We start from the raw sequence: 27,674 nt of genomic DNA, 5'->3' as shown, positions 1-27,674 counted from the left end.
TCCATTCCAACTCTACCATTCTATGATTCTATAATACCTCCAAGACAAGTGATTAACGAATAAGATTAGGGCAGGGTAGCCATTAATGACCCATCACTCAGATAAATGCCCCACTCTTCTGCAGCTCCATGACCCTTCAGCCCAAATCCATGAAGACTGGCATTGGGCATAGCAGCCATGAGGAATGGTCCATCAGAGCATGAAACTCCAGCATAAGAAGTCCTCTCTAGCCAGAGACTGGAGACCATTTATGCCATGCTTGTTGGCCAAATTCCTTCTACAAGTTACTGGAGTAAAAATGGAGACAGTTTTATGGCAGATTTATGACAAACATTGTGGAGACAGATTTTGTTAACTGTCTGCAGCAATGAGGTCCCCGACTACCCAGTGAGCAAGCAGAGGTTTATGGGGTGCATACTGGGGCTTGTATGGCACCACATTTTTTCATGATCTTTGAGAACCCCACAAATCCAGAGTTTATGGTGGTGTTGGGATGTACCAAGTAATGGAGGACATTTGTTGAAATTCACAGCTGAAAATCTGTTCCATGAAGAGTTTGGGGTTTTTTTTTGCTGAATTTATTCAGTCATCAATATAGTCTGAGAAACCATAGGACCAGATGTAAGGAGGGCAAGCTGGTGTTCTTGAAGTCATGACTTCTAGCTCTGGGACTAGCTACATTTCTGATTTCCCTGAAGGAGACTTTTCCAAAACATGTAAAAATAAAACCCGTTCCAGGCCAACCACGTTTGACCATTTCCTCCATGGCAGTGGTCATTCTCCAGTTTATTATATCCTACATTGAGGACTGTGGTGGTCGTTCTCCTTGTCCCTACAAAGTGGTTTTTTCACCACCTCATCAGGTGAGCAATCTCACAGGTATTCTTATCCATTAAGCCAGGATAAGACCCTACATGCGCTATTTTGTTTTCCAGCCTGAAGGCTATGCACCTGCGGGACTATGTACCCGCGGATTTTGCCACTGAAAACCTGCGGATTTATCTGGATTTTCCAGATAAATCCGCAGGTTTTAGCAAGTACAGACACTCCCCATGTTATCCTATGGGACATGGGGAGTGCTGTGTCTATGCTGCGGAACGTGCGGCTGCAAAATATGCTGTGGATGTCCTGCAGCTGCACATAACTGCATGTAAATTATTCCTGCAGCAATACCTACAGAATTTCCGGCCCTCTACTATGGAGATAGAGCCGGGACTTCCACAGGTAAGTCGCATGAATGTCCACAGGTTTACCGCAGATATTTTGCTGGAATCCCGCAGCAATGGATAGCTGCTGATTCCGGGGAGCTGCTGCGGGAAACCTGCGGCCGTACCTGCGGAAAAATCCACGGGTACAGAGTCCCGTGGGCACATAGCCCAACTCTTGATTTCTGGAACTAAAAGCTGCGAGAAGGTCAGGCACACTGAAGGACCTGAGGGAAGCACCTGAAGTTTTGGTTTTCTTGAAGTAAAACACAGTTTTCATGTCTTCTAGATTTCTCCAGGAATCGGTGCATTTTGTTAAACCTTTCAATCTGGCTTCAATGGCTCTACAAGAAAACCAGAGAAGAGTTCAATGAGCTTCCGATGTGATGAACCAAGAAGATTATAAAAGACACAAATAAGGTCAGACATCCCTCAGAAGTTATACTATGTAGTTATCATAGCAACCGTCTACTGTAATTAGCTTGTCATGGGTCAGCTAAGGCCAGGGATTGGGTCCAGCACAAGCAAAGCTAGACCAACTAGTAAAGACAGGAATTCTTGGGGTTCAGTAGAGTCCACCATGGATCACATGCAAGAAGGAGCCATTAGTATCACTGGCTTACACCTGGAGCCCCATTAATAGAAGCTTCAGATGGCCCTTTTCATATTAGACATGCATTTGACCAGTGATGAACCTCCCAAACACCTTCACAAGCTGAGAACTCATTGTCTACTTCTAGAACTCACTGAAAACCTACGACAGAAACTTTATAATCCGGAAGCTGGTTCTCTTTAGGAAAGAGTATTGTTCATCAATGGGTATATCTTCTTCATTATCTGCATCGATGCAGTACGGGACCCCAGGGGCATACAACCTCCATCTACAAGTCAAACATCAGAATTAGACAATAGGGAACCATGTGCCCCCAAAATCTATACCACATGGCCATCCTGCTGTTAGGGGCATGTGAAGCCACTCACTTGAAATCTTCTCTGTTCTTCTCCAGCTCTTCTGTCCTCTGATCCACACAGACTTTGCTGGACGATACTATACTGCCTGAGGAAAAGTATAATGTTACACTAAGTAACCAAGTCAAACCACCAACCCCCCCCCCCCCCCATAGGGACGGTTTCCACTTTATAGTTTTTTGTAAAACCTCTAAACCTAATCTAGTAGAGGTCTCCACTGTAAGAAAAGTTGAGGAAAAGCCTACGGTCAAGTGCCCAAAAGACGAACAATAACGCACACAATGGCAGAGGAGCATTGCTGACCATAAGGTTTTCTGTGACTTTGGATTACGGGGGTGGGATGAATTTAATACTAACATGATTGTTATATAAGGGGGGGGAGAATGAATAATAAAATACTGATAGGGGTGTGTTATAAGACGCCGAATATTATGGAAGAGGTAGAGAATCTCCTCATAAAGCAAATTGATAAAGCAGCGAGTCTCGGAGAGGTAATTATTATGGGGGACTTTAACTATCCTGATATAAATTGGGGAACAGAAACTTGCAGTTCCAGCAAAGGAAATAGATTTTTGATAACAATGAAAGATAATTACCTTTCACAAATGGTACAGGACCCCACAAGAGGGGGAGCACTACTAGACCTTGTACTAACCAATAGGCCAGACCGCATATCAAATATACAAGTTGGGGGTTACTTGGGGAATAGTGATCACAAAATAATAAGTTTTCATGTATTCTTTAGTAAGATGTCTAGTAGAGGGGCTACAAGGACACTAAACTTCAGGAAAGCAAATTTTAAACGGTTGAGAGATGATCTTAGTGCAATAAACTGGGATGATGTACTAAGTAATAAAAGTACACAAAGCAAATGGGAGACTTTTATGAGCATCCTGAATAGGGCTTGTGCAGAAAATATACCCTATGGGAACAAACATGCTAGAAATAGGAGGAAACCCCTATGGCTAAATAGAGCTGTAAGGGAAGCAATAAAAGAAAAACAGAAAGCCTTAAAAGAATTAAAGAGGGTAGGTAGTGATGAGGCATTATATAATTATAGAAAATTAAATAAAATATGTAAAAAGCAAATTAAGTTAGCTAAGTTTGAGACAGAGAGACTCATTGCGAGAGAAAGTAAAAATAATCCTAAAATATTCTTTAACTACATAAACAGTAAAAAACTGAAAAGCGATAGTGTTGGCCCCCTTAAAAATAGTCTTGGTGAAATGGTGGAAGGGGATGAGGGTAAAGCCAACCTGCTGAATGACTTTTTTTCTACGGTTTTTATACAAGAAAATGCCATGGCAGATGACATGACCAGTGATACCATAAATTCACACTTGAATATTACCTGCTTAACCCAGCAGGAAGTACGCCGCCGCCTCGAAATCACTAAGGTTGACAAATCTCCGGGCCCGGATGGCATACACCCCAGAGTACTACAGGAATTGAGTTCTGTGATAGATAGACCATTATTTTTAATCTTCTCAGATTCCTTAATAACAGGGTCGGTACCGCAGGACTGGCGCATAGCAAATGTGGTGCCAATATTCAAAAAGGGGACAAAAACTGAGCCGGGAAATTATAGGCCAGTAAGTTTAACCTCTACGGTTGGTAAAATCCTTGAGGGTTTCTTGAGAGATGCTATATTGGAGTATCTCAAGAAAAATAACCTTATGACAGAGTATCAACATGGGTTTATGAGGGATCGATCCTGTCAAACTAATTTGATCAGCTTCTATGAAGAGGTAAGTTCAAGTCTGGACCAGGGAAATGCAGTGGATGTTGTGTATATGGACTTTTCAAAAGCTTTTGATACGGTGCCACACAAAAGGTTGGTACATAAAATGAGAATAATGGGGATAGGGGAAAATATGTGTAACTGGGTTAAAAACTGGCTAAGTGATAGGAAACAAAGGGTGGTTATTAATGGTACGTACTCGGACTGGGTCTCAGTTCATAGTGGGGTACCACAGGGGTCAGTATTGGGCCCACTTCTTTTCAACATATTTATAAATGACCTTGTTGGGGGCATGCGGAGTAGAATTTCAATATTTGCAGATGATACTAAACTCTGCAGGGTAATCAATACAGAGGAGGATAATTTTATATTACAGGGAGATTTATGTAAATTGGAGGATTGGGCTGAGAAGTGGCAATTGAAGTTTAATGTAGATAAATGTAAGGTCATGCACTTGGGTAGAGGAAATAACATTTATGATTATGTACTTAATCGTAGAACACTGGGTAAAACAGACACAGAAAAAGACTTGGGTGTATTGGTGGATGGTAAACTTCACTTTAGTGGACAGTGTCAGGCAGCTGCTGCCAGGGCTAATAAAATAATGGGATGTATTAAAAGAGGTATAAGTGTTCATGAAAAAAATATAGTTCTACCTCTGTACAAGTCACTAGTGCGACCGCACGTAGAATACTGTGTACAATTCTGGTCACCGATATATAAGAAGGACATAGCTGAACTGGAGAGGGTGCAGAGAAGAGCCACCAAGATTATTAGAGGAATGGGTGGGCTGCAATACCAAGACAGGTTATTAAACTTGGGGTTATTTAGTTTGGAAAAACGAAGGCTTAGGGGGGATCTAATCACAATGTATAAATATATGAGGGGACAGTACAGAGACCTTTCCAAAGATCTTTTTACACCAAGGCCTGCGACTGGAACACGGGGGCATCCACTACGTCTTGAGGAAAGAAGGTTTAATCATAATCACAGACGAGGATTCTTTACTGTACGAGCAGTGAGACTATGGAACTCTCTGCCACATGATGTTGTAATGAGTGATTCACTACTAACATTTAAGCAGAGCCTGGACGCCTTTCTTGAAAAATGTAATATTACCAGTTATGTATATTAGATTTTATGACAGGGTATTGATCCAGGGAACTAGTCTGATTGCCGGATGTGGAGTCAGGAAGGAAATTTTTTCCCCATTGGAACTTGTTTGCCACATTGGGGTTTTTTTGCCTTCCTCTGGATCAACATGTTAGCCTACAGGTTGAACTAGATGGACTTAGAGTCTCCCTTCAACCTTAAAAACTATGATACTATGATATGGGCCATGTTATGTTCCTTAAATGGAGTCACCTGTTGTAGAATGGTTTTACTTGCTGACCACATGACCCGTCCATGATTACTCACCTATCCCATGATGAATCACCACATTGGTCTGGTCGATCCACCGGTATGCAGGGAACTGGTAGAGCTTTCCATCGGGGGACGTGACATGGATGTACTGGACGTACCAGGCATCATCAACTGGGAACACATGAGTCTCTTTGTAGAGTCGCACAGACAGCAGCTCCCCAATATCCTCCTCAATGGGCACCTCAAAGTCACACACCTGGGAGAGAACATGGACCCCACATTAGGACGAGAAATGCCTCTATAGCTACAGGCTGCATACAGAGGCATGTAGCCCCCTGCATCCGGTATAAACCTGATCATAGCGGAGGTCTGTCTGGTATAGTATTGACACACCCAACAATAATTGATACTATACGACTAGGACAACCAGTCTATAAAGACCCAATTCCCCAGCATCTCCCCCCCACATAAGCCCCTAATGGCCAGCTGATTCTTTTTTCTTGCCTAGTCACTTCCTCACATCTGATTTTATATGCGTTACCTGTCTTCAGATGTTCCTTCTATAATCATTGGTTCAATATTAAGGAACAGCTTCACATATTCCCATAGGTGTCCTGACTCTCGGTCATCAGCCACTGTCCCAGTTCAGAGCCTCCACTTAGTTTGGAGCATTTATGGTCAGATGACCCAGGGGTGCGGCCGATTAACTCATTCCAATATCAAAGCAGTATCTACCAATGTTTTCCACCAATTCTAGAAGGGGGACTGGCTTGGCTTAATATTTTACTTTAGAAGCCAAAATCACTAACCATTAGTGATGAGCGAGCATGCTTGTAACTACTCGGTACTCGCACGAGTATCGCTGTACTCGGGCTGCTCGGCGGGGACAGAGTAATCTCGCGATACTCGTGCTGTACTCGTGGTCTTCATCCCTGCATGTTGGCGCTCTTTTGAGAGCCAGCCCTCATGCAGGGATTGGCTGGCAGACCACTGCAATGCCACAGCCCTGTTAGTTGTGGAATTGCAGTGATTGGCCGGCCTGCACAGCGTGACCGAGCCTTTATACCGGCCGGCGCGCTGTGCTCTGCTCACAGCTATCCAGACAGTGAGTGCAGGGAGAGTGTCGCTGATTCAGGGAAAGCTTTGCGGCCCTTTATAGTTAGTTCCGGAGCAGGGCTGCAAACAGTGTGACCAGAAGTCCTTCTCAGGACTATTGTAGTTGTATACAGGCAGGCAGGGTATAGCCAGGTCGGAGTACAGTAGCAGAGTCCTTCTCAGGACTATTGTTGCTATATACAGGCAGGGTATAGCCAGGTCGGAATACAGGCTAGTGACCAGAAGAGTCCTTGTCAGGACTATTGTAGCAGTATACAGGCAGGCAGGGTATATAGCCATTCTTAGTGGTGACCGTATACCAGCCTTCATCATATCTGGGGCTGGTGTACACAGTCTAAAACAGTCCAGATAGTGTCAGACTTCTCAGTAATTGTCGCTCCTAAAAACCAGTTAGGTTCTTATTGCGTCCGTGCTTGCATTTAAAAACAGCACGTGTGTGGCAGTCGTTGGCAGCGTCAGGCTCCATATTGTCCCTGGATAGAGACGTGCATGATGGCCTGTAAACATGAAGTGCCCATTGTAAGGAAGTGGGTCTATTGTAGTATAGCCCTTAGGCAGGGCAGCCAAAAATTTGGAGGCTCCACATTGTCCCTGGATAGAGATGTGCATGAGGGCCTCAAAACATTGTTCCCATTGCAAAGGAGCGGGTCTCCTGTCGTTGTAATGTCCATTCAGAAAGAATGGGCGAAAAAATTTACCACTGGGGGTATACCTGAAACAACGGCTTAACTATTGTAACGGTCACCATGATGGCGCATGAAGAGAAGGAGGAGCAGTCCAGCGATTAGCCAAAGTCCAGAAGTGTGTTACCATGGGTGAGTGGAGGTACATGGCAAATTCCCGTTACAAACTTTAAATTCCGCTGTCATTTGCTGGTGGTGTGTGGTGAAGTCTGGCCAAATCCAACCCTTGTTCATCTTGATCAGAGTCAGCCTGTCAGCATTTACAGTTGACAGGCGGGTGCGTTTATCTGTAATGATTCCACCTGCGGCACTAAAAACACGCTCTGACAAAACGCTAGCGGCAGGGCAGGCCAGGACTTCCAAGGCGTAGAGAGCCAATTCATGCCACGTGTCCAGCTTGGATACACATTAATTGTAAGGCACAGAGGAATGTCGGAGTACAGTTGTTTGATCTGCAAGGTACTCCTTGAGCATCTGGCCAAACTTAGGATTTCTTGTGGCACTACCCCTCACCTCAGGGGCTGTGGTATGTGAGGGGCTGAGAAAACTGTCCCACATCTTAAAGACTGTTCCCCTACCTCTGGCGGATTGGACTTGTGCCCCTCTCGGCTGTACGCCTTGGTTGTCCACTGATTCCTGACCTATGCCGCTAGCGTTTTGTGAGGGGAATGCTTTGCCTACTTCCGTGACTATGGCCTTCTGGAACTGCTGCATTTTGCCTGACCTCTCCGCCTCGGGAATAAGAGACATAAAGTTCTCCTTTTAGCGTGGGTCTAACAGTGTTACCAACCAGTAATGATTGTCGGCCAAGATGTTCTTAACGCGAGGGTCACGAGACAGGCAGCTTACCATAAAGTCAGCCATGTGTGCCAGACTCTTAACAGCCAGGACTTCAGTATCCTGACCAACACGATGACTGAACATGCTGTCCTCCTCCTCCTCCTCCTCATCATCATCTACCCTGTCCTCTGGCCAGCCACGCTGAACCGAGGATATGACTGCATGTCATATCCTCAATTTGGCCAGAGAGTTGCTCCATGTCTTCATCCTCCTCCTCGTCATAGTCCTCCACTGCACGTTGTGATGAGACGAGGCTGGGCTGTGTGTTATCACCCACACCCACTACTGTTTGTTGCTCAAACTCATCGCACTCCGCCTGCAATGCATCATGGTTGTTTTTTGAGCAGAGACCATTTTAGAAGGCAGAGAAGCGGTATGGTGACGCTAATAATGTCGTCATCGCCGCTCACCATCTTGGTGGAGTCCTCAAAGTTTTGGCGGATGGTGCATAGGTCGGACATCCATCTCCACTCAGGTGTTATGTGTGGAGTTTGACCCATTTCCCGACGGCTTAGGTGATGCAGGTACTCAACAACTGCCCTCTTCTGCTCCCATATCCTGACCAACTTGTGCAGAGTTGAATTCCAACGCGTGGGGACATCACACACCAGTCTGTGTGCCGGAAGATGCAAACGGCGTCTTAAGCCGGCAAGGCCGGCTGAAGCAGTAGGTGACTTTTGAAAATGTGCAGACAGGCGGCGAACTTTTACCAGCAGATCAGACAGCTCTGAGTATGACTTTAGAAACCGCTGAACCACGAGGTTGAGCACATGGGCCACGCATGGAACATGTGTCAGCTGGCCTCGCCTCAAAGCCGCCACCAGGTTCCGGCCATTGTCACACACGACCTTTCCTGGCTTTAGGTTCAGAGTTGTGAGCCAGTGATCTGCCTGCTGTTTCAGAGCTGTCCACACCTCTTCTGCATGGTGGGGTTTGTCACCTATGCAGATTAGCTTCAGCACTGCCTGTTGCCGCTTCGCCGAGGCAGTGCTGCAGTGCTTCTGTGTCGCCCTGGACAAGCCAGGGGCCACAGAGCACAACACTTAAACACCCCACACTCCCTGCAGGCATATCATAGTCAAAACACAAAATCCTTGTTGCCTTCCCCAGGGGCTGTTGTCCACACCAGGGTGTGGAGCCAGGCGGTTGGTCTCCACCCACCGAGGAGGAGGGAAAACACAGGCAGTGAGAGTTAAGCTAAGGAAGTGGAAGGAGGAAAGTAGTAGAGAGGAGAAAAGTGACAGCAAAGAGCCTGAAGTTGGTCCGGGTGTGTGGCCCGGACAGGACAGCAAGGTTGGCAGGATGTGGTGACCGTCTGCAGTGGAGGCCGATTGGAGTCTGCCGTAAGGACCGTGGACGGGTGGTGACCCGGCCGTACCGGACCGGTATACAAAGAGAAGCCAGCACCATTGGCAGAGGACTTTCGGATCCCGGCAAGGCTTGGTGTCGCCGTGAATTTGCCAAATCCGTTAGTGAAGGGGACCTCAAGGTTTCCAAACAGCCAAGTCCAGATAGAAGGCAACCGTCCAACCGTGAAGGGGAGACACCGCCACCGCCAAGGGCAACCGTCTCCCAGGGCCAGCGCCTGTGGGCAAAAGGGGCTCCTCCGGCCCATATCCAGGTCGGGGAGCGGGTTACCGTTGGGAAACCATCACTACCAACACTTAACTTAGGTGCAGGGAGAGACAGTCATCACTAACCTGCAGGGAGGAACAACCGCAGCCGTCCGAGGGACCCGTCCATCCAGCCACTTGTTTTACCGTGAACTGTGTCATCATCATTGGGCTGAGTGAGTACCTCCGTGCCGTGCGGCACAGCGCTGCCCCTGCGACCCTGCACCTCATCAGGCCCCGCAACCCGCCTGTCATCCATCTCTACCCCATCACCAGGCCCCGGGACAACCAACCCCCCTACCCACGGAGGGGAGAAATAACAACAAAGCTGCTCCCTGTCACAGGCTCCCGGGATCCCCGTCCAGAGCAGCGGTGGTGTCCACACAATCACCACAACCGTGGGTGGCGTCACGGACAATATCCCCAAAACCCAAACCACCCCTTTTCACTCACGGGCGAGTAGCGCCGCTCGAGTCCCCGGGATCCGGCCATCGCTCGAGCCAACGAGCAGCAGCAGCCGTAGAGCAGCGTCAGCCGGAGCCGAGCAGTGGGAGAGCGCACCGTCCCCTCCTCCGCCCGCGACACTTCCAGCTTGGGACTGGTGTGGAGGGTAAAGTGGATCAGGATGCGCAGGAGGAGGAGGAGGCTGAGGAGCATGACATTCCGGAGCTGTAGAGTGTGTGAAACCCTGACTGAGGTAGGGCCTGCAAAACTTGGTGTGTGAAGGACGTGTTCCGTCCCTCGCTCAGACTGGGTCCCAGCTTGCACAATATTAACCCAGTGTGACGTCGAGATGTAGCGGCCTTGCCCACATGCACTTGTCCACGTGTCTGTGGTTAGGTGGACTTTGGCTGAAACAGCGTTGTTCAGGGCACGTGTGATGTTTTGTGACACGTGGTTATGCAATGCGGGGACGGCACACCGGGAGAAATAGTGGCGGCTGTGGACCGAGTAACGTGGGACAGCTGCCACCATCAGGTCGTGGAATGCTTCGGTCTCAACCAGCCTAAAAGGCAACATTTCCAGCGCAAGCAGTCGCGAAAAGTTAGCATTTAGAAGTGTGGCATGTGGGGTGTTGGCAGTGTATTTGCACCTGCGTTCAAAGGTTTGCTGAATGGATAACTGAACGCTGCGCTGGGACAAGGACGTGCTTGATGATTGTGTTATTTCTGCGTGGGTAACTGCAGGTGCAGGACCGGAGGAGGCTTGTTCGCAGGCAGCATGGACAGGGGATTGGCTCGCATGCACAACCAGCGAAGACATAGCAGTGACATCAGCAAGCACTGCTCCTCGACTCTGTTGTACTTTCCACAAAGTCGGGTGCTTGGCTGACATGTGCCTGATCATGCTGGTGGTGGTCAGGCTGCTAGTTTTGGTACCCCTGCTGATGCTGGCATGGCAGGTGTTGCAAATGGCCTTTTTAGAATCATCTGGAGCCAACTTAAAAAACTGCCAGTGTCAGAGTTCCGGGTTTTCCAGTTTTCTTTTGAAAGAGCTTGCCCTTTGTTAACATGGAGTTTTCTGTTCTGTTGCCCTACTTCCTGTCCATCTGTTTAAAAGCCGCCCTTAAAGCTTAGTCCAGTGCCTGAGTATACTGCTTCCTGTGTGCTCCTGCCCTGCTGCTTTTGGTTCCTGATTGTTATTCGGATCCTCTTGGAAAACAACCGACACCGACTCTGGACTTCATCTGGTATCATCTAGCTGTGCCCGGACTCCGTTTGCCGTCTTTGGTCGGCACTTCTGCCCGGTTCCTTCCGTTTAATACCACTCTGGACTCACATCACGTACGGACATTTTTGGACTTACCTATTGCCCTTTTGTGTCCCGGCTGCTGCGCATTTAGGGCTTCTGGGGTGATTGCCAGACAGTCCCTGTATAGGGGTTCGCTCTTGGTGGTTTCCCTGGGGTAGTCCGGTGCGCGGTCCCGGGAATTCCCTTTCGCTCCGTCCCTGGAAGGTATTTCCTGTATTTATGTTCTACTGTGTTTTTGTTCCGTTTATGTACATATTTGCTGGTTGCATATTATAAACGTCTTGCACCAAGAACTCGTCTCTGGTTGTCATTGCCCTAACGCAATCGAAATCCTCAATACATACAATAGTATTACAGCCAGACTCGGGAAGACCTAACATTTGTACAGGCACCTTGTGTCGTGTTGTTCCGGGGAACAGTTGCCTGACGTCTGCCTGGGGCCACCACTCTGCTTCTTACTGCCTGTTGGGATGCCATGCCTCCCTCCCCCTGTGCACTGCTGTCCTCGCTCTGCATATCCTCCTGCCAGGTTGGGTCAGTTACTGGATCATCCACCACGTCGTCTTCCTCTTCCGCACCCTGCTCCTCCTCCTGACTTCCTGACAATTGTGTCTCATCATCGTCCACCCCTTGTTGAGACACGTTGCCAACTTCGTGAGAACGTGGCTGCTCAAATATTTGGGCATCTGTACATACAATCTCGTCATGGCCCACTTCAACAGGAGCTGGCGAGAGGCCAGAATTTGTGAATGGAAACGTGAATGAACAGCTCTTCCGAGTGTCCAAGTGTGGGATCAGTAATGTCCGTGGACGTGTACTCGGCCTGGTGGTAGGAAGGAGGATCAGGTTCTGAAATGTGCGGTGCAGTATCACGGCTACTGACACTTGACCGTGTGGAAGACAGAGTGTTTGTGGTGGTGCCAATCTGACTGGAAGCATTATCCGCTATCCAACTAACAACCTGTTGACACTGGTCTTGGTTCAAGAGCGGTGTACTGCTGCGGTCCCCAAGAATTTGGGACAGGACGTGCGAGCGACTAGATGTGGCCCTTTGTTGTGGCGAAATTAGAGCTTGCACACAACCTCGGTCTCTGCCTGCACCACCATCACGTCCACTTCCTTGTTCCTTGCCAACGCCCTTGCGCATTTTGCAATGCTGTGCTGATGTGTATTCACTAGACTTGTGCGTTATATCCAAGTTTTTGCAAAACTCACAAATGCAGCGGAAAGCTGCCACCAACAGGCACACGTGCGGTTTTTAAATGCAAGCACGGAGGCACTAAGAACCTAACAGGTCTCTATCCAGGGACAACGTGGAGCCTCCCAATTTTTGGCTGCCCTGCCTAAGGGCTATACTATAATACACCCACTTCCTGACAATGGGCACTTCAGGTTTACAGGCCATCATGCACGTCTCTATCCAGGGACAATGTGGAGCCTCCCAATTTTTGGCTGCCCTGCCTAAGGGCTATACTATAATACACCCACTTCCTGACAATGGGCACTTCAGGTTTACAGGCCCTCATGCACGTCTCTATCCAGGGACAATGTGGAGCCTCCCAATTTTTGGCTGCCCTGCCTAAGGGCTATACTATAATACACCCACTTCCTTACAATGGGCACTTCAGGTTTACAGGCCCTCATGCACGTCTGTATCCAGGGACAACGTGGAGCCTCCCAATTTTTGGCTGCCCTGCCTAAGGGCTATACTATAATACACCCACTTCCTTACAATGGGCACTTCAGGTTTACAGGCCCTCATGCACGTCTGTATGCAGGGGCATTGGTGAACCTCACAATTTTGGACTGCCCTGGCAAAGGAAAATACTACAAAGACTCACTTCCTCAAAATGGGCACATTAGACTCAAGAGGCCTTCATGTACGTCTCTTCTCAGGGACATCGGAGTGCCACACAATGTTTTCACGTAAAATCTTTCATGTATTAATCTCAAAAAGTAACATACACCAGCTCTATCTCACTATTGGGTATGTGCCCTTAACATTTCCGCCATGAAAAATCATTTTGGGGTCATTTTGGAAGGTTTTCTGGTGAGTCCGTAAAAATGGCGTAAAACGCGGACAAAATTGTTCACAGCTGTGACTTTTGAGTGATAAATGCTTCAAGGGGTCTTCCCCATGCTGTTGCCATGTCATTTGAACACTCTGAGACTTTTGTGACATTTTTAGGGTTTCTCCATGCTGCCGGGGGGTCATTTCACAAAAATACTCGGGTCTCCCATAGGATAACATTGGGCTCGTTGCTCGGCCCGAGTACACGAGTATCTTGGGAGGCTCGGCCCGAGCTTCGAGCACCCGAGCTTTTTAGTACTCGCTCATCACTACTAACCATGTGACACAGGAGCTGCTCAGCAGAGGGCGGAAGCTGAATGTCCGGACTCTGAACCAAGGCAGATTGCTGAAGATCCGCCATCTTTGGAAATTTAATTTGGTTTCATTCTAAGAAATTTTCTGGAAATCAGAAATGCCTCTTAGATGAGCATGAGAAAGCTACAGAAAAGTCATACCAAGCCCAAATATAAAGAGCTGTAAGGCATGAGCACCACCACTGAGCTATGCAACAAGTACCTGCTCTTTCCTACTGTTTATAGAGAGTAGTGGAGGAAGGGTCTAATATCCGCGCCAAGGACTCAAAGGATCCAATGAAGAGATTAATGCTTCTTTTAATATCATGCAGAGGTCTACGCGTTTCAGGAGACGCAGCTCCCTTCATCAGGACGACAGGCAGAAAAACATCAAATCAAATTTGATGTTTTTCTGCCTGTCGTCCTGATGAAGGGAGCTGCGTCTCCTGAAACGCGTAGACCTCTGCATGATATTAAAAGAAGCATTAATCTCTTCATTGGATCCTTTGAGTCCTTGGCGCGGATATTAGACCCTTCCTCCACTACTCTGTTATCAGCTTTCCTGGGGCTGCTGCCTTGGACCCAGATTCTTACATGCTTATATAGTGGTTGTGACTGGCACAACCATCAGAGGCGAGTGTGACACTCCTTTTTACCCCCTTCCATTGTTGGGGTAAGACCCTATTGCGCTTTGTTTTTCCACAGTTTCTGATCCTTTCCTACTGTTTAAGAAGAAGACCAAAGCCGATATCCCAAAACCAGGGCCACTGGTGACCAAGCTACTATGACTGGTGGGGTAGACAGAAAACTGATGTTACAATCTAAAAAGGTTCACATAACTGGACTTACCGATCCGTGGAAACACAGCTGGAACAGCTTCGTCTTGGCGCTCTCACCTTTCTCTCCGATAAGACTGATCGAGATGGAGTCCATGGTCCCGCAGAAGAGTTCTTCTCCTGTGGCTACCATCACTTTGTAGAGTCCCATCTCATCAGTAGATGCCCTGCACTGGATAAGCGCAGACCTGTACAAACACATGACTGGAGTCACTGGGTGTGAGCGGTGGAAAGCCCCTTCAAGATTATACAAGTTATGTCCGCTAGGAGCACAGATCAGACACTACGGTACTCAAAAAGGAGCTCGAGAGCTCGGGATATTTGGCTTTAGGTTGAAATTTACGGAAAAAGTTCTCTACAGTGATATTTTATCATGAAAAGAAAGACATTTAAGTAGAAGCATGCAATGGTGATCTCATTTCAAACAATTATTGAAACAAATGCCACGCCCCAAAAAAGTCAAATGTGTAAATAACAGCTGGACAACACTCCTCCTGCTGGTCACACGTGGAGTTATTGTCTGGTGAGGCATGGCTTCCTACTCTTTAAGGGCAGCCCTTAGGTCATTGAGTTTCTGGGGTACAGGGGTACGGCCTGTACACGGTGACTCAGCTGATACCATAGGTTTTCTATAGGACTCAGGCCTGGAGAAAGTGACAGCCGCTTCATTTGAGGTTCCCCAGTCTCCAGCACCTGTTACTTAATGTGATCTCAATGAGCTGCAGCATGGTCGCCCATGAAGATGACATTAGGCCTGTGCTGTTCATGGAGAGGCTCAACTAATCCAGTCATTGTTATTCAAGCAGTAGGGGCTGTCACTGATGTTATCAACCCCGAAGGTGATGCCGAAACGTGCGCATCGGAGGGGGGGGGTTCGACACATGAATGATGGGAGGAAGTCACGTGTCTGGCCGCAGGTCCTGTTCTGCAGGTCCTTGCGCTCCACCGCACTGCCTCAGGATTCTGCCGGCGAGAAGAGATCGGTGTCGCTGTATGTGGCGAGTATGTGTGCAATCCAATGTTTGCGTGTGATCCAATGTTTGCGTGTGTGATTTGTGCGATCACAGCAGGTCCTCTGCTCGTCATCTGAGGAGTATGATTACAGGGTGCTGTGGCGCCCCTGAGGCTTCCGTCGCCACAGGTCATTGCACCCCATCAGCGGTGTGATGCCCCATTCTGGGTGAGGAAGGGAGTGAACACCGGTCCCCTGGTAAATCCACACTACACCCATTGCTAGGAACACACTGGGACCAGGGAAAGTGCTGCATGCTGGGAGGAGACATAAGACCCATCCCTGCTACCATAGGGTAGAACAGGGCAATTGGGGAGGTGGGAGGTGCCATCAGAGAGCAGACAGAGCGGAAGGTTAGAGTTTCAGTTTACCTCAGAGAGTGAGAGTGAGGAGCCAGCATGTAGTTGGGGAAGAAGAACGAGAGAAAGGAGGGAGGAGGAGGCCTGCTGGAGGAAAGAAAGAAAGAAAGAAAGAAAGAAAGAAAGAAAGAAAGAAAGAAAGAAAGAAAGAAAGAAAGAAAGAAAGAAAGAAAGAAAGAAAGAAAGAAAGAAAGAAAGAAAGAAAGAAAGAAAGAAAGAAAGGAAGGAAGGAAGGAAGGAAGGAAGGAAGGAAGGAAGGAAGGAAAGAAAGAAGGAAGGAAAGAAAGAAGGAAGGAAAGAAAGAAAGAAGGAAGGAAAGAAAGAAAGAAGGAAGGAAAGAAAGAAGGAAAGAAAGAAAGAAAGGAAAGAAAGAAAGAAGGAAAGAAGGAAAGAAGGAAGGAAAGAAAGAAGGAAGGAAGGAAAGAAAGAAGGAAGGAAGGAAAGAAAGAAAGAAGGAAGGAAAGAAAGAAGGAAGGAAAGAAAGAAAGAAGGAAGGAAAGAAAGAAGGAAGGAAGGAAAGAAGGAAGGAAGGAAGGAAGGAAAGAAAGAAAGAAGGAAGGAAAGAAAGAAGGAAGGAAAGAAAGAAAGAAAGAAGGAAGGAAGGAAAGAAAGAAGGAAGGAAAGAAAGAAAGAAAGAAAGAAAAGAAAGAAAGAAGGAAGGAAAGAAAGAAAGAAGGAAGGAAAGAAAGAAGGAAGGAAAGAAAGAAGGAAGGAAAGAAAGAAGGAAGGAAGGAAGGAAAGAAAGAAAGAAAGAAGGAAAGAAAGAAAGAAAGAAAGAAAGAAGGAAGGAAGGAAAGAAAGAAGGAAGGAAAGAAAGAAGGAAGGAAAGAAAGAAGGAAGGAAGGAAAGAAGGAAGGAAGGAAAGAAAGAAGGAAGGAAAGAAAGAAAGAAAGAAGGAAAGAAAGAAGGAAGGAAGGAAAGAAAGAAAGAAGGAAAGAAAGAAAGAAGGAAAGGAAGGAAAGAAGGAAAGAAAGAAAGAAGGAAGGAAAGAAAGAAGGAAGGAAAGAAAGAAGGAAAGAAAGAAAGAAGGAAGGAAAGAAAGAAGGAAGGAAAGAAAGAAGGAAAGAAGGAAGGAAGGAAAGAAGGAAGGAAGGAAAGAAAGAAAGAAAGAAAGAAGGAAAGAAAGAAGGAAGGAAAGAAGGAAGGAAAGAAGGAAGGAAAGAAGGAAGGAAGGAAGGAAAGAAAGAAAGAAGGAAGGAAGGAAAGAAAGAAAGAAAGAAGGAAAGAAAGAAGGAAAGAAAGAAAGAAAGAAAGAAGGAAGGAAAGAAAGAAGGAAGGAAGGAAAGAAAGAAAGAAAGAAGGAAGGAAAGAAGGAAGGAAGGAAAGAAAGAAGGAAGGAAAGAAAGAAAGAAAGAAGGAAAGAAAGAAAGAAGGAAAGAAAGAAAGAAGGAAAGAAAGAAGGAAGGAAGGAAAGAAAGAAAGAAGGAAGGAAAGAAAGAAGGAAGGAAAGAAAGAAGGAAAGAAAGAAAGAAGGAAGGAAAGAAAGAAGGAAGGAAAGAAAGAAGGAAAGAAGGAAGGAAGGAAAGAAGGAAGGAAAGAAAGAAGGAAGGAAAGAAGGAAGGAAAGAAGGAAGGAAGGAAAGAAGGAAGGAAAGAAGGAAGGAAGGAAAGAAAGAAAGAAGGAAGGAAGGAAAGAAAGAAAGAAAGAAGGAAAGAAAGAAGGAAGGAAAGAAGGAAGGAAGGAAAGAAAGAAGGAAGGAAAGAAGGAAAGAAAGAAGGAAGGAAAGAAGGAAAGAAGGAAAGAAGGAAAGAAGGAAAGAAGGAAAGAAGGAAAGAAAGAAGGAAGGAAAGAAAGAAGGAAGGAAAGAAAGAAAGAAGGAAGGAAAGAAAGAAGGAAAGAAAGAAAGAAGGAAGGAAGGAAAGAAGGAAAGGAAGGAAAGAAGGAAAGAAAGAAAGAAGGAAGGAAAGAAAGAAGGAAGGAAAGAAAGAAAGAAGGAAGGAAAGAAAGAAGGAAAGAAAGAAAGAAGGAAGGAAAGAAAGAAGGAAAGAAGGAAGGAAGGAAAGAAAGAAAGAAAGAAAGAAAGAAGGAAAGAAAGAAGGAAGGAAAGAAAGAAGGAAAGAAGGAAAGAAGGAAAGAAGGAAAGAAAGAAGGAAAGAAGGAAAGAAAGCTCCAAGTCAGACAGGAGCAGAGAAACAGAAGGGGACGCTTCCTGGTGAAGATCCTGGGACTCGGAGGGTCCAGGTGACACCACGTAGGAGACAGAAGGAGTCGCAGGGCCACGGGTAGCTGTAGAGCTGTCGGGGCAGTTTAGAGCTACGGTGGCCTGTTCCACAAGAACATCGGTGGAGGGATCAAGCTGCAACAGGGGACGGTCCCTAGAAACCGGAGGAGTGCAAAATCAACTCCAAACAGTAAAAACCGAGGCCCAGGGAACGTTGTAGACTCCCCGGGCCAGAGCCCATAGCAGAACCTCCAGAAAAGGGGTAATCAGCCGACAGATGACCCCCCAGCCTGGAGGCTGTAGTGGAGGCCAAGCCAGGTTTATCCTATCAAAGGCAAGGCTTAGGAAGACAGCCGAAGACAGAGACACTAAAGAGAAGGGTACCGGCTTTTACTCTCAGAATCACCCAGAAACGGCGGAGGTCCCCGACAGTGGTCTCAGCAGTCCAAGAGCCCCTGGGCCCCGACAAGCAACTTTTGGCGTCACGAACAGGATTTCGTGCCCGGTCCCACCGGGTACTGTGCGCCTGAAAAGACTGTTACTGCATGCTTTACTGTGAGAAACTGCCGCCATTGAAGCCACTGAGCGCGGGAAGAAGGGGGGCGTGCCAGAAGAAAGGGCGCGAAGAGAAGCCCCGCCCCCTTGTCCAAGAAAAAGAGTGCGAAGCAGTGCCCGCCATGGAAGGCGGAAGAAAAAATGGCGCCTAGAAAAGCTGGCCGGCTGGCAGAACAAGTCAAAATGCCAGACCAGCAGAGAGAGAAAATGGCTCCTGCAAGCGGAGGCCAGGAGGAGCTTACCTGGATCAGGCCTGTGACCGCCGCTGAGCTGGAGGCTGAGGTCGGAAGGATGGCTGACGGGATGAAGAAGCCGAGCGGACGGGAGACAGCCGTGTGGGGGAAGGAGATGGTGCTGGCCATGAGGAGTCTGCAGAAGTCTGTGCATCGAGGCCTGAGTGGAGGTGCCGCCCACGACCATCCGGAGCCCACACCAGCGATGCCGATCCTGCTGCAGAGCATCTCCGGCCTAGATCTGGGTGAGTCCCATGCTGCCCCTGCTGGCGCGAGTGCCCCAACCCCCGCTGCCATGCCCGCGGTCCCTGGAGGGACGCCCGGCACGGCGACGCCGATCCGGGCTGCAGCCACGCCAGGTGCGGCCCGCCAAGATTTCGCCGCCGGAGCGACGCCCCTCCACACCGCAGCAGCGACGCCAAGCCCGGCCCGTCCAGCTCAGGCCCCAGCAGCGATACCCCGCTCGGACAAGCAAGATCCCGCCGCAGCGGCGACGTTAATCCACGCCGCAGATGCGGCCCGCCAAGCCCAGGCCGCAGCCACGTCAGGTGCGGCCCCTCAAGAATCGGTCAAAGCAGCGATTCCAATACAGGCCGCCGCCATGCCAGGCGCGGCCCGCCAAGACCAGCAGACGCAGACTGTGCTGACCGCTGTCTACCTGCTGCCAGGTGGGGAGCCGGAGAAGAATCCCTACATGTAAAGTAGTAAGAAGATGCTGAACTGTAAATAGCCCCTGTCTGCCCCTTATGCTTTGTGAAGATGTCCCTTTTGTGCTGCCCTAACGTTCTTTTTGAAGAAGTCACCCCCCTTGTGTATGTGTACCGGGCCACGGAACTGGAATGTGGTCCCCGGTGAATGTTTATGTGTTACCAGGCCACTGGACTTAGTGGCTGGTATGTTGTTTTTGTAGCTTGAGGAAGCTGAACGAACTGTCGGGCTACTGGACTTGTTGTAGCCAAAAATGTAATTAGTTGCACCCGTTGTGCCCCCTACCAGAATTATGGGGGATGTGCCCAAACTGTGCAATAGACTGAAAGTGCACCTATAGAGTTTCTTCATAAGAAAGTTCGCAACGTTCTATTACAAGTGCCTCCCATAAAGGGAAGAGATGTTTACTGTTTTACTGTTCTGCAAAACATTTTTGTTATGAATTTCTTCCACATGTTTTTGTTGTTTTTCAGCCCGAGGACGTGCTGGGATTCGCTGTGGGGGAGTGTGGCGCCCCTGAGGCTTCCGTCGCCACAGGTCATTGCACCCCATCAGCGGTGTGATGCCCATTCTGGGTGAGGAAGGGAGTGAACACCGGTCCCCTGGTAAATCCACACTACACCCATTGCTAGGAACACACTGGGACCAGGGAAAGTGGCAGACAACCCTCCCATGCTGCATGCTGGAAGGAGACATAAGACCCATCCCTGCTACCATAGGGTAGAACAGGGCAATTGGGGAGGTGGGAGGTGCCATCAGAGAGCAGACACAGAGAGGAAGGTCAGAGTTTCAGTTTACCTCAGAGAGTGAGAGTGTGAGGAGCCAGCATGTAGTTGGGGAAGAAGAACGAGAGAAAGGAGGGAGGAGGAGGCCTGCTGGAGACAGGCAAGGAGGAAAGAAAGAAAGAAAGAAAGAAAGAAAGAAGGAAAGAAAGAAGGAAAGAAAGAAGGAAAGAAAGAAGGAAAGAAAGAAGGAAAGAAAGAAGGAAAGAAAGAAGGAAAGAAAGAAGGAAAGAAAGAAGGAAAGAAAGAAGGAAAGAAAGCTCCAAGTCAGACAGGAGCAGAGAAACAGAAGGGGACGCTTCCTGGTGAAGATCCTGGGACTCGGAGGGTCCAGGTGACACCACGTAGGAGACAGAAGGAGTCGCAGGGCCACGGGTAGCTGTAGAGCTGTCGGGGCAGTTTAGAGCTACGGTGGCCTGTTCCACAAGAACATCGGTGGAGGGATCAAGCTGCGACAGGGGACGGTCCCTAGAGACTGTAGGAGTGCAAAGATAATCTCCAAACGGTAAAAACCGAGGCCCAGGGAATGTTGTAGACTCCCCGGGCCAGAACCCATAGCAGAACTTCCAAAAAAAGGGGTAATCAGCCGACAGGTGACCCCCTAGCCTGGAGGCTGTAGTGGAGGCTAAGCCAGGTTTAGCCTATTAAAGGCAAGGCTAAGGAAGACAGCAGAAGAAAGACGCTAAGAGAAGGGTACCGGCTTTCACTCTCAGAATCACCCAGAAACGGCGGAGGTCCCCGACAGTGGTCCCAGCAGTCCAAGGGTCCCTACAGCGCTGTGACAAGAAGTGTGAGTAAAGAACTTGAACTGCACCCTTGAAGTGGTCTCTGTTATTTCAGCTGCATAGACATTCACAAGCACCAACTGTGCCCCGGGCATTGCTCCACCTGTGGGGAGCAGTACCACCATTGCTGCCATACACATCATCCCGGTGGCCTCACACAGCAGCGGCGGCTTAATAGCCGCATACCACAGGTGGCGTCACGAACACAAACTTTAATTCATAAGCCACATATTGAACTGACCCCACCAGGGCCACGGGGCCGGGCCGAGCCACCACCGGACAAGTCCGGCCCGGCACCGGGTGTCCCATAGCCCTGGGGTGGGCGAGTCAGTGCCCACTGTATCATGAAGTGTCCTGCGGTGTCTATCTTTTTTAGCTGTATGGACACTTCATTATTGATCTGCGACTAGGGCTTTTTTTTGGGGTAGGGCTTCTATTTAAGCCTTGCTCCAAAAATGCTGAAAATCCCTGCTAGGGCTTATTTTTGGGGGAGGTCTTATTTTTGGAAAAATACGGTACATAGTTGACCGTACTGGCATCCTCCAAGATTCCTCTGTGCCATACAACTATTGGGTATCCAAGCTGGACACATGGCATGACCTGTCCGTCTACACCTTGGAGGTGCTGGTCTGCTGTGGCGCCCTGGACAAGCCAGGACGTAACAGCTACTGCAACAACACACCCCACACCCCGGTTAGGAACACCCAAGTCAGACACAAATCCTTGTTGCCTCCCTCCAGGGGCTGATGTCCACACCAGGTGGGGCGGAGCCAGGCGGTTGACTCCACCCACCGAGGAGTTCATAGTCCTGGAGGTGGGAAAAGGAGGGGGAGAGAGTGCAGTGGAGTGGAGAAAGGAAGGAGGGAAGTGGTAGGAGAGAAGCAGACTGACCGTGTCCGGGTACGTGGCCCGGGCACCTGAGAGCAAGGTTGGCAGACGGTGGTGACCGTCTGCAGGAGAGGCCGATTGACGCACAACTGTAAGGACCGGGGATGGGCGGTGGCCCTCCGGTACCAGATCGGGGAGCGAAGAGAAGCCAGCACCATCCGGCAGGGCCTACGGACCCCGACTAAAGGCAACCGCTCAACCGTGAAGGGAAATACAGCTACCGCCACAGCTAGAGTTCCCAGGGCCAGTGCCTGCGGGCAAAAGGGGCTCCTCCGGCAAATCTACCGCTGGGGAGCGGGTTACCGGTGGGAAGCCATCGGGGCCGAGAACATAACACCGGTGCAGGAAGAGACAGTTACCGCCAACCTACCGGGAGTGACCGTCGCAGCTGTCTTTGGGACTCATCCATCCAGCAGTTTGTTTTACCAGAGACTGTGTACGTTACTGGCTGAGTAAGTACCACCGTGCCATCTGGCACTGCGCTGCCCCGCGACCCTGCACCTGGCCAAGCCCCGCAATCCACCTTGCAGACAACAACTCCGGGCCCCGGGACTACCAAAAATCCCCCTACCCACGGAGGGGAGGAAAAACAAACCAGTTGCTCCCTGTCATCGCTCCCGGGATCCCCGTACAGAGCAGCGGTGGTGCCCCAACCTCACCACACACAGTGGGTGGCGTCACAAACTGACATCCCAAACACCAACAGACCACCCCTTTCACTCACGGGTGAGGAGCGCTGCTCGAGTCCCCGGATCTGGTCCACCGAGCAGCAGCAGCAGCAGCGCCGGACCCGAGGGTGGTGAGCACAGCGCCCCGCCGCCCGCGACACTGCCGCTGGAGTTTGTGTGTAACAATGGATTTTCAGTGCCACCGGGGGCATAATTTATAAGCACATCCACCTGTCAACTGAAAATCCCAACATCTCAATAAACAAGGCTTGCATGAGCCCAGACTTCTTAAGCCCAAAGGATGGCAGCAGCTAAACAAAGCCAACTTTAAATGTTCCCCACCCCCCCCAGTATACCCATGCACCCAAATACGGGTAAACAATTTTTTTTTCGTGTCCTCCTTTGGTTCCACCATAATCAACAGGGCCATGATGCGACTCTTGCTCTCAGTATTTTAAACTCCACTGTACCCAAAGCATTACAAACAACTTGATGTATTGTCACATTTCCTGCATGAAGACATCAGTGACCAGTATAATCAGACACCCAGCTAATAGTTAAGAGGAGGAGCTGAAATAAAGAGGACAGTTATGCTGTGTCAGTCAAAACCTGGCCTGTGTCAGGAACAGAGCTCAGGTGAGGAGCAGCAGAGCTGCATGACGTGGGTGTCCTGAAGAGAGGGAGACCATTACATAGGATAGTGAGATCGAGGAAGAGAGGAGACAGCTGAGAAAGCAGGAGATGACCGTGACACGGCGTAATGTAGTGGAGCTGGGTCAGTGCACTGACCGAATAAATGAGTGACAGTGAGATGGGTCCTTTGCAAAGAGCAGGACAAGGAAGGAAGGGAGTGTCCTAAGCGAGTGTCCGAGGTTTCTTCAGTAGCTTATAGCTCAGTGCTGCCATATTAGCAACATCCCTCAGAGTGAAAAGACGTGGAACTGCATAAGAAGGAGAATCACTTCCCAGGACTGATTTAGTGCCAGGGTGGGGAGTGCTGGGAAGAAAAAGGACTAATGGAGGATGGAACAACGAAAGTGATTAATGTGCTTAATGATCCTCTGACACTGAAACTTGAGAAGATTCCTGCAGTCATCAAATGGACATTATCATTGGCAAGTTTATGTTCAGTAAAACTACACCTTCAAAGACCTGTGCACCTTTTGGTCCTGGCCGGCCAAAACCACCGGCAACATCCGGCCTGTAAAAAGGGATCACCTCCAGAGCGCAGCACCGCACACCCGACCCTGGAGCGCAGCACCGCACACCCTGCCAGGATGTCCATCTTCATGTAGTATGCCGGGGTAGAACAGACGGCTACCTCACCCAGGACTACCACCCCGCTACATAGCCTTTGTGAGGTTCTGTCCTTCATACATTACACAGGAGGCATCTGACCATCTCACACTGACTGTCAGATAATGGAGGAAAATGTCACTATATATCCTGGTGATGAGGAAATGTACCGCCCTGGGGCTTGGCCGGCTGCCGAGCCGCTCGGATCCGTGCTCGTCGGTGGGTGGCTCGAGCTCTCCACGGACCCGGGGGTCACGTCGCTCTGAAAGGGGGTTGGCGCTACGCGTAGGAACTTTGGTGGGGAGGTCCACGGCCAGAGCCGCGGTGGTTTGCAGGGATTTAAGCTCGTGACGCCACCCACAGGCTGTGGTGAATGGATGGACACCACCGCTGCCATTGACTTGGCTCCCGGGAACGGTGTTGCACAGCTTGGTGTTGACCCCCTCCGTGGGTAGGAAGATGATGGTCCCGGGGGCCCGAGGGAGGTGCTGAGGCGAGGGGATGGATGCGTGCTGGCGCGCGGCCCGAAGGCACTGGTGTACTCACTATGATAAACACGCTGGAGTAAACCAAACAAGATGGTGAACAGTGCCTGCAGCCAGCTGCAGTTTCCCCTTAACAGGTTGGTGGTTTCCGCCTTTCTCCTGCACCTCTCGTGCAAAAATCATGACTCCTATGGCTAAGCAACGGTAGTCCGCTCCCCGGCTTGTTACGTGTCGGGAGAGCCCTCTTTGCCTGCAGACGCTGGCCCCTCGGGTCTCTATGCCTGGGCGGTGGCTTTACCCTGTCTGGTTGGGCTCTGGTCTTCAGTTGGGTCTTGTGTGGGAAAGGTCCTAAAGTCCAGTCCTCAGTTGATTTGACTGAGCCCGGTTGTTTCTGGGCCTCGTACTGGGTCTGAGTACCCCTCCTGGTGCTCCAGTTTCCAATCGGTTCCCCGGTTCGGTAATGGAGGGCCACCGCCCGTCCCCGGTCCCTACGGTTCCACCGGCTGTAATCCCAGCTCCTGCAGGTGGCCACCACAGTCTGCCTCCGTGCCAGAGGTGACTGGGCTCCAACCCAGACACCCAGTGTAGACTTTGGCAGGCCTGGTCAAAGGTCTGCCCTTGAACTTCACTCCACTTCACTGTCAAGACTAGACTACTCTCTCACTGTTTTCCCACCTCCGGGCCTGTGAACTCCTCGGTGGGTGGAGCCAACCACCTGGCTCCACCCCCCTGGTGTGAACATCAAACCCGGGGGGGGGGGGGTGACAAAAGGTTTTGAAGTTTGGCTGCTGTCACCTTACTAAATGGAGGGGGTGTGTGCACGCATGGGACTACCTGGTTAGTCCAGGGCATCACAGAAACACTGAACAGTGGCCAGATATTAAGGCTCTGTTCACACGTTACATTTTAGCTTTGGTTTTCCTGAGCTTTATGCAGATTAAAAGCTGATTTTACAGTGAAAGTGATGAGGTCACGTGTCAGGTGTTCATGCTTCCTGACTGAATTTGATATCCACAGTACAAAAACGCTTTCAGCCATAGAAAAACAAGGGAAATATATATATATATATAAATTTTTTGGGGTGACCACTACATGTACTGTAGACAATGCATATTTAAAAACACACAACTCCCCCCAAAAAAAAAAAAACACAGAAGAGATGTTTGGTGTGAACAAAGTCCCGCGCACACCTAGCGGCCCTGTAGCTCTGGTCAGTCCGGCCTCCTCCACACTGAATCACCTCAGGTAACTCATGATGAGCAAATAATCTGCAGAGAATTAGACTAAACCTACATAATGACAAAAAGAAGGCCCCCGGCCCCCGGCCCCCGGCCCCCGGCCCCCGGCCCCCGGCCCCCTCTGGAGACTCACCTCTGTACCTGGAGCTAGATAACAAGCTCAGGCCAGGGAGAGGCCGCTTTTTTTATAGGAGACTGATGAGCTCCAGCCGTGGTCAGACGGGCGGGGGCTCCAGATATATGGAGGGGGGTTAAAAACTATATAGAGCAGGTTCTCCAGTATTAACCCTTGAAATACCACACTTTTTTTCCCCCTTATTTTAGGGCCCACTCACACTTGCGCTATTTTGACGCAAACGGAATCCGTCAGTAATGTAGTACAGTTCATTTATTTACATTCGTCACCAGCATGGAAGTCTAAAGGCCGCTTTACACGCTGCGATATCGGTACCGATATCGCTAGTGTGGGTACCCGCCCCCATCGGTTGTGCGACACGGGCAAATCGCTGCCCGTGCCGCACAACATCGCCCAGACCCGTCACACTACTTACCTGCTCGGCGACGTCGCTGTGACTGGCGAACCGCCTCCTTTCTAAGGGGGCGGTTCGTTCAGCGTCACAGCGACGTCACAGCTGCGTCACTGAACCACCCCCCAATAGAAGCGGAGGGGGCGGAGATGAGCGGGAAGAACATCCCACCAACCTCCTTCCTTACGCATTGTGGCCGGGAGGCAGGTAAGGAGAGGTTCCTCGTTCCTGCGGTGTCACACGGAGCGATGTGTGCTGCCGCAGGAGCGAGGAACAACTTCGTTACTGCTGCAGTAACGATTTTTGAGAATGGACCCCCATGTCACCGATGAGAGATTTTGCACGTTTTTGCGACGATTCAAAATCGCTCATAGGTGTCACACGCAACGGCATCGCTAATGCGGCCGGATGTGCGTCACACATTCCGGGACCCCAACGAGTTCGCATTAGCGATGTCGCAGCGTGTAAAGCCCCCTTAAGGCCCCTTTCACACATCAGTTTTTTGTCATCAGTCACAATCCGTTTTCTCGATGGATTCGTCGCAGATTGTAGCTAAACTGATGTGATGGATCCGACTATCTGGGGGCTAAATAATAATTGGAGCATGCTCAGCTAAAAAAATGGAATCCGTCGCTGGATTCCGTCATTTGACGGATCCTGCGACCATAGGCTTCCATTCTACCAAATGATGGATGACAACGGATCCTGCGCCCATAGGCTTCCATTCTACCAAATAATGGATGACGACGGATCCTGCGCCCATAGGCTTCCATTCTACCAAATAACGGATGATGACGGATCCTGCACCCATAGGCTTCCATTCTACCAAATGACGGATGGTGATGGATCCTGCGCCCATAGGCTTCCATTCTACCAAATGACGGATAACGACGGATCCTGCACCCATAGGCTTCCATTCTACCAAATGACAGATAGCGACGGATCCTGCACCCATAGGCTTCCATTCTACCAAATGACGGATGGCGACGGATCCTGCACCCATAGGCTTCCATTCTACCAAATGACGGATGGTGATGGATCCTGCGCCCATTAGGCTTCCATTCTACCAAATGACGGATGGCGATGGATCCTGCGCCCATAGGCTTCCATTCTACCAAATGATGGATGGCGACGGATCCTGTGCACATAGGCTTCCATTCTACCAAATGACGGATAACGACGGATCCTGCGCCCATAGGCTTCCATTCTACCAAATAACGGATGACGACGGATCCTGCACCCATAGGCTTCCATTCTACCAAATGACGGATAACGACGGATCCTGCACCCATAGGCTTCCATTCTACCAAATGACAGATGACGATGGATCCTGCACCCATAGGCTTCCATTCTACCAAATGACGGATGACGACGGATCCTGCACCCATAGGCTTCCATTCTACCAAATGACGGATGGCGACGGATCCTGCCCATAGGCTTCCATTCTACCAAATAACGGATGACGACGGATCCTGCGCCCATAGGCTTCCATT

At 49.5% G+C, this 27,674-nt stretch overlaps 1 protein-coding gene across 1 annotated transcript in view; it reads right to left on the bottom strand.

The window, feature by feature from the left end:
• The window catches only part of LOC142290783 (polyunsaturated fatty acid lipoxygenase ALOX15B-like), a 50,747-nt gene extending 36,112 nt beyond the window's left edge, over positions 1–14,635 (bottom strand). Inside the window, exons 1-5 of the mRNA XM_075334784.1 lie at positions 14,498–14,635; positions 5,335–5,536; positions 2,187–2,262; positions 1,964–2,086; positions 1,446–1,549 (exon numbers count right to left, since the gene is read on the bottom strand). Of these exons, the coding sequence (XP_075190899.1) occupies positions 1,446–1,549; positions 1,964–2,086; positions 2,187–2,262; positions 5,335–5,536; positions 14,498–14,635 (643 nt within the window). The remainder of the gene's footprint in view (positions 1–1,445; positions 1,550–1,963; positions 2,087–2,186; positions 2,263–5,334; positions 5,537–14,497) is intronic.
• Positions 14,636–27,674: the final 13,039 nt, after the last annotated feature.

This window comes from Anomaloglossus baeobatrachus, chromosome 2, assembly GCF_048569485.1.
Source record: "Anomaloglossus baeobatrachus isolate aAnoBae1 chromosome 2, aAnoBae1.hap1, whole genome shotgun sequence".
NCBI lineage: Eukaryota > Metazoa > Chordata > Amphibia > Anura > Aromobatidae > Anomaloglossus > Anomaloglossus baeobatrachus.
Note: the sequence above shows the minus strand (reverse complement) of the source record. Positions and strands in the feature narration are given on the sequence as shown.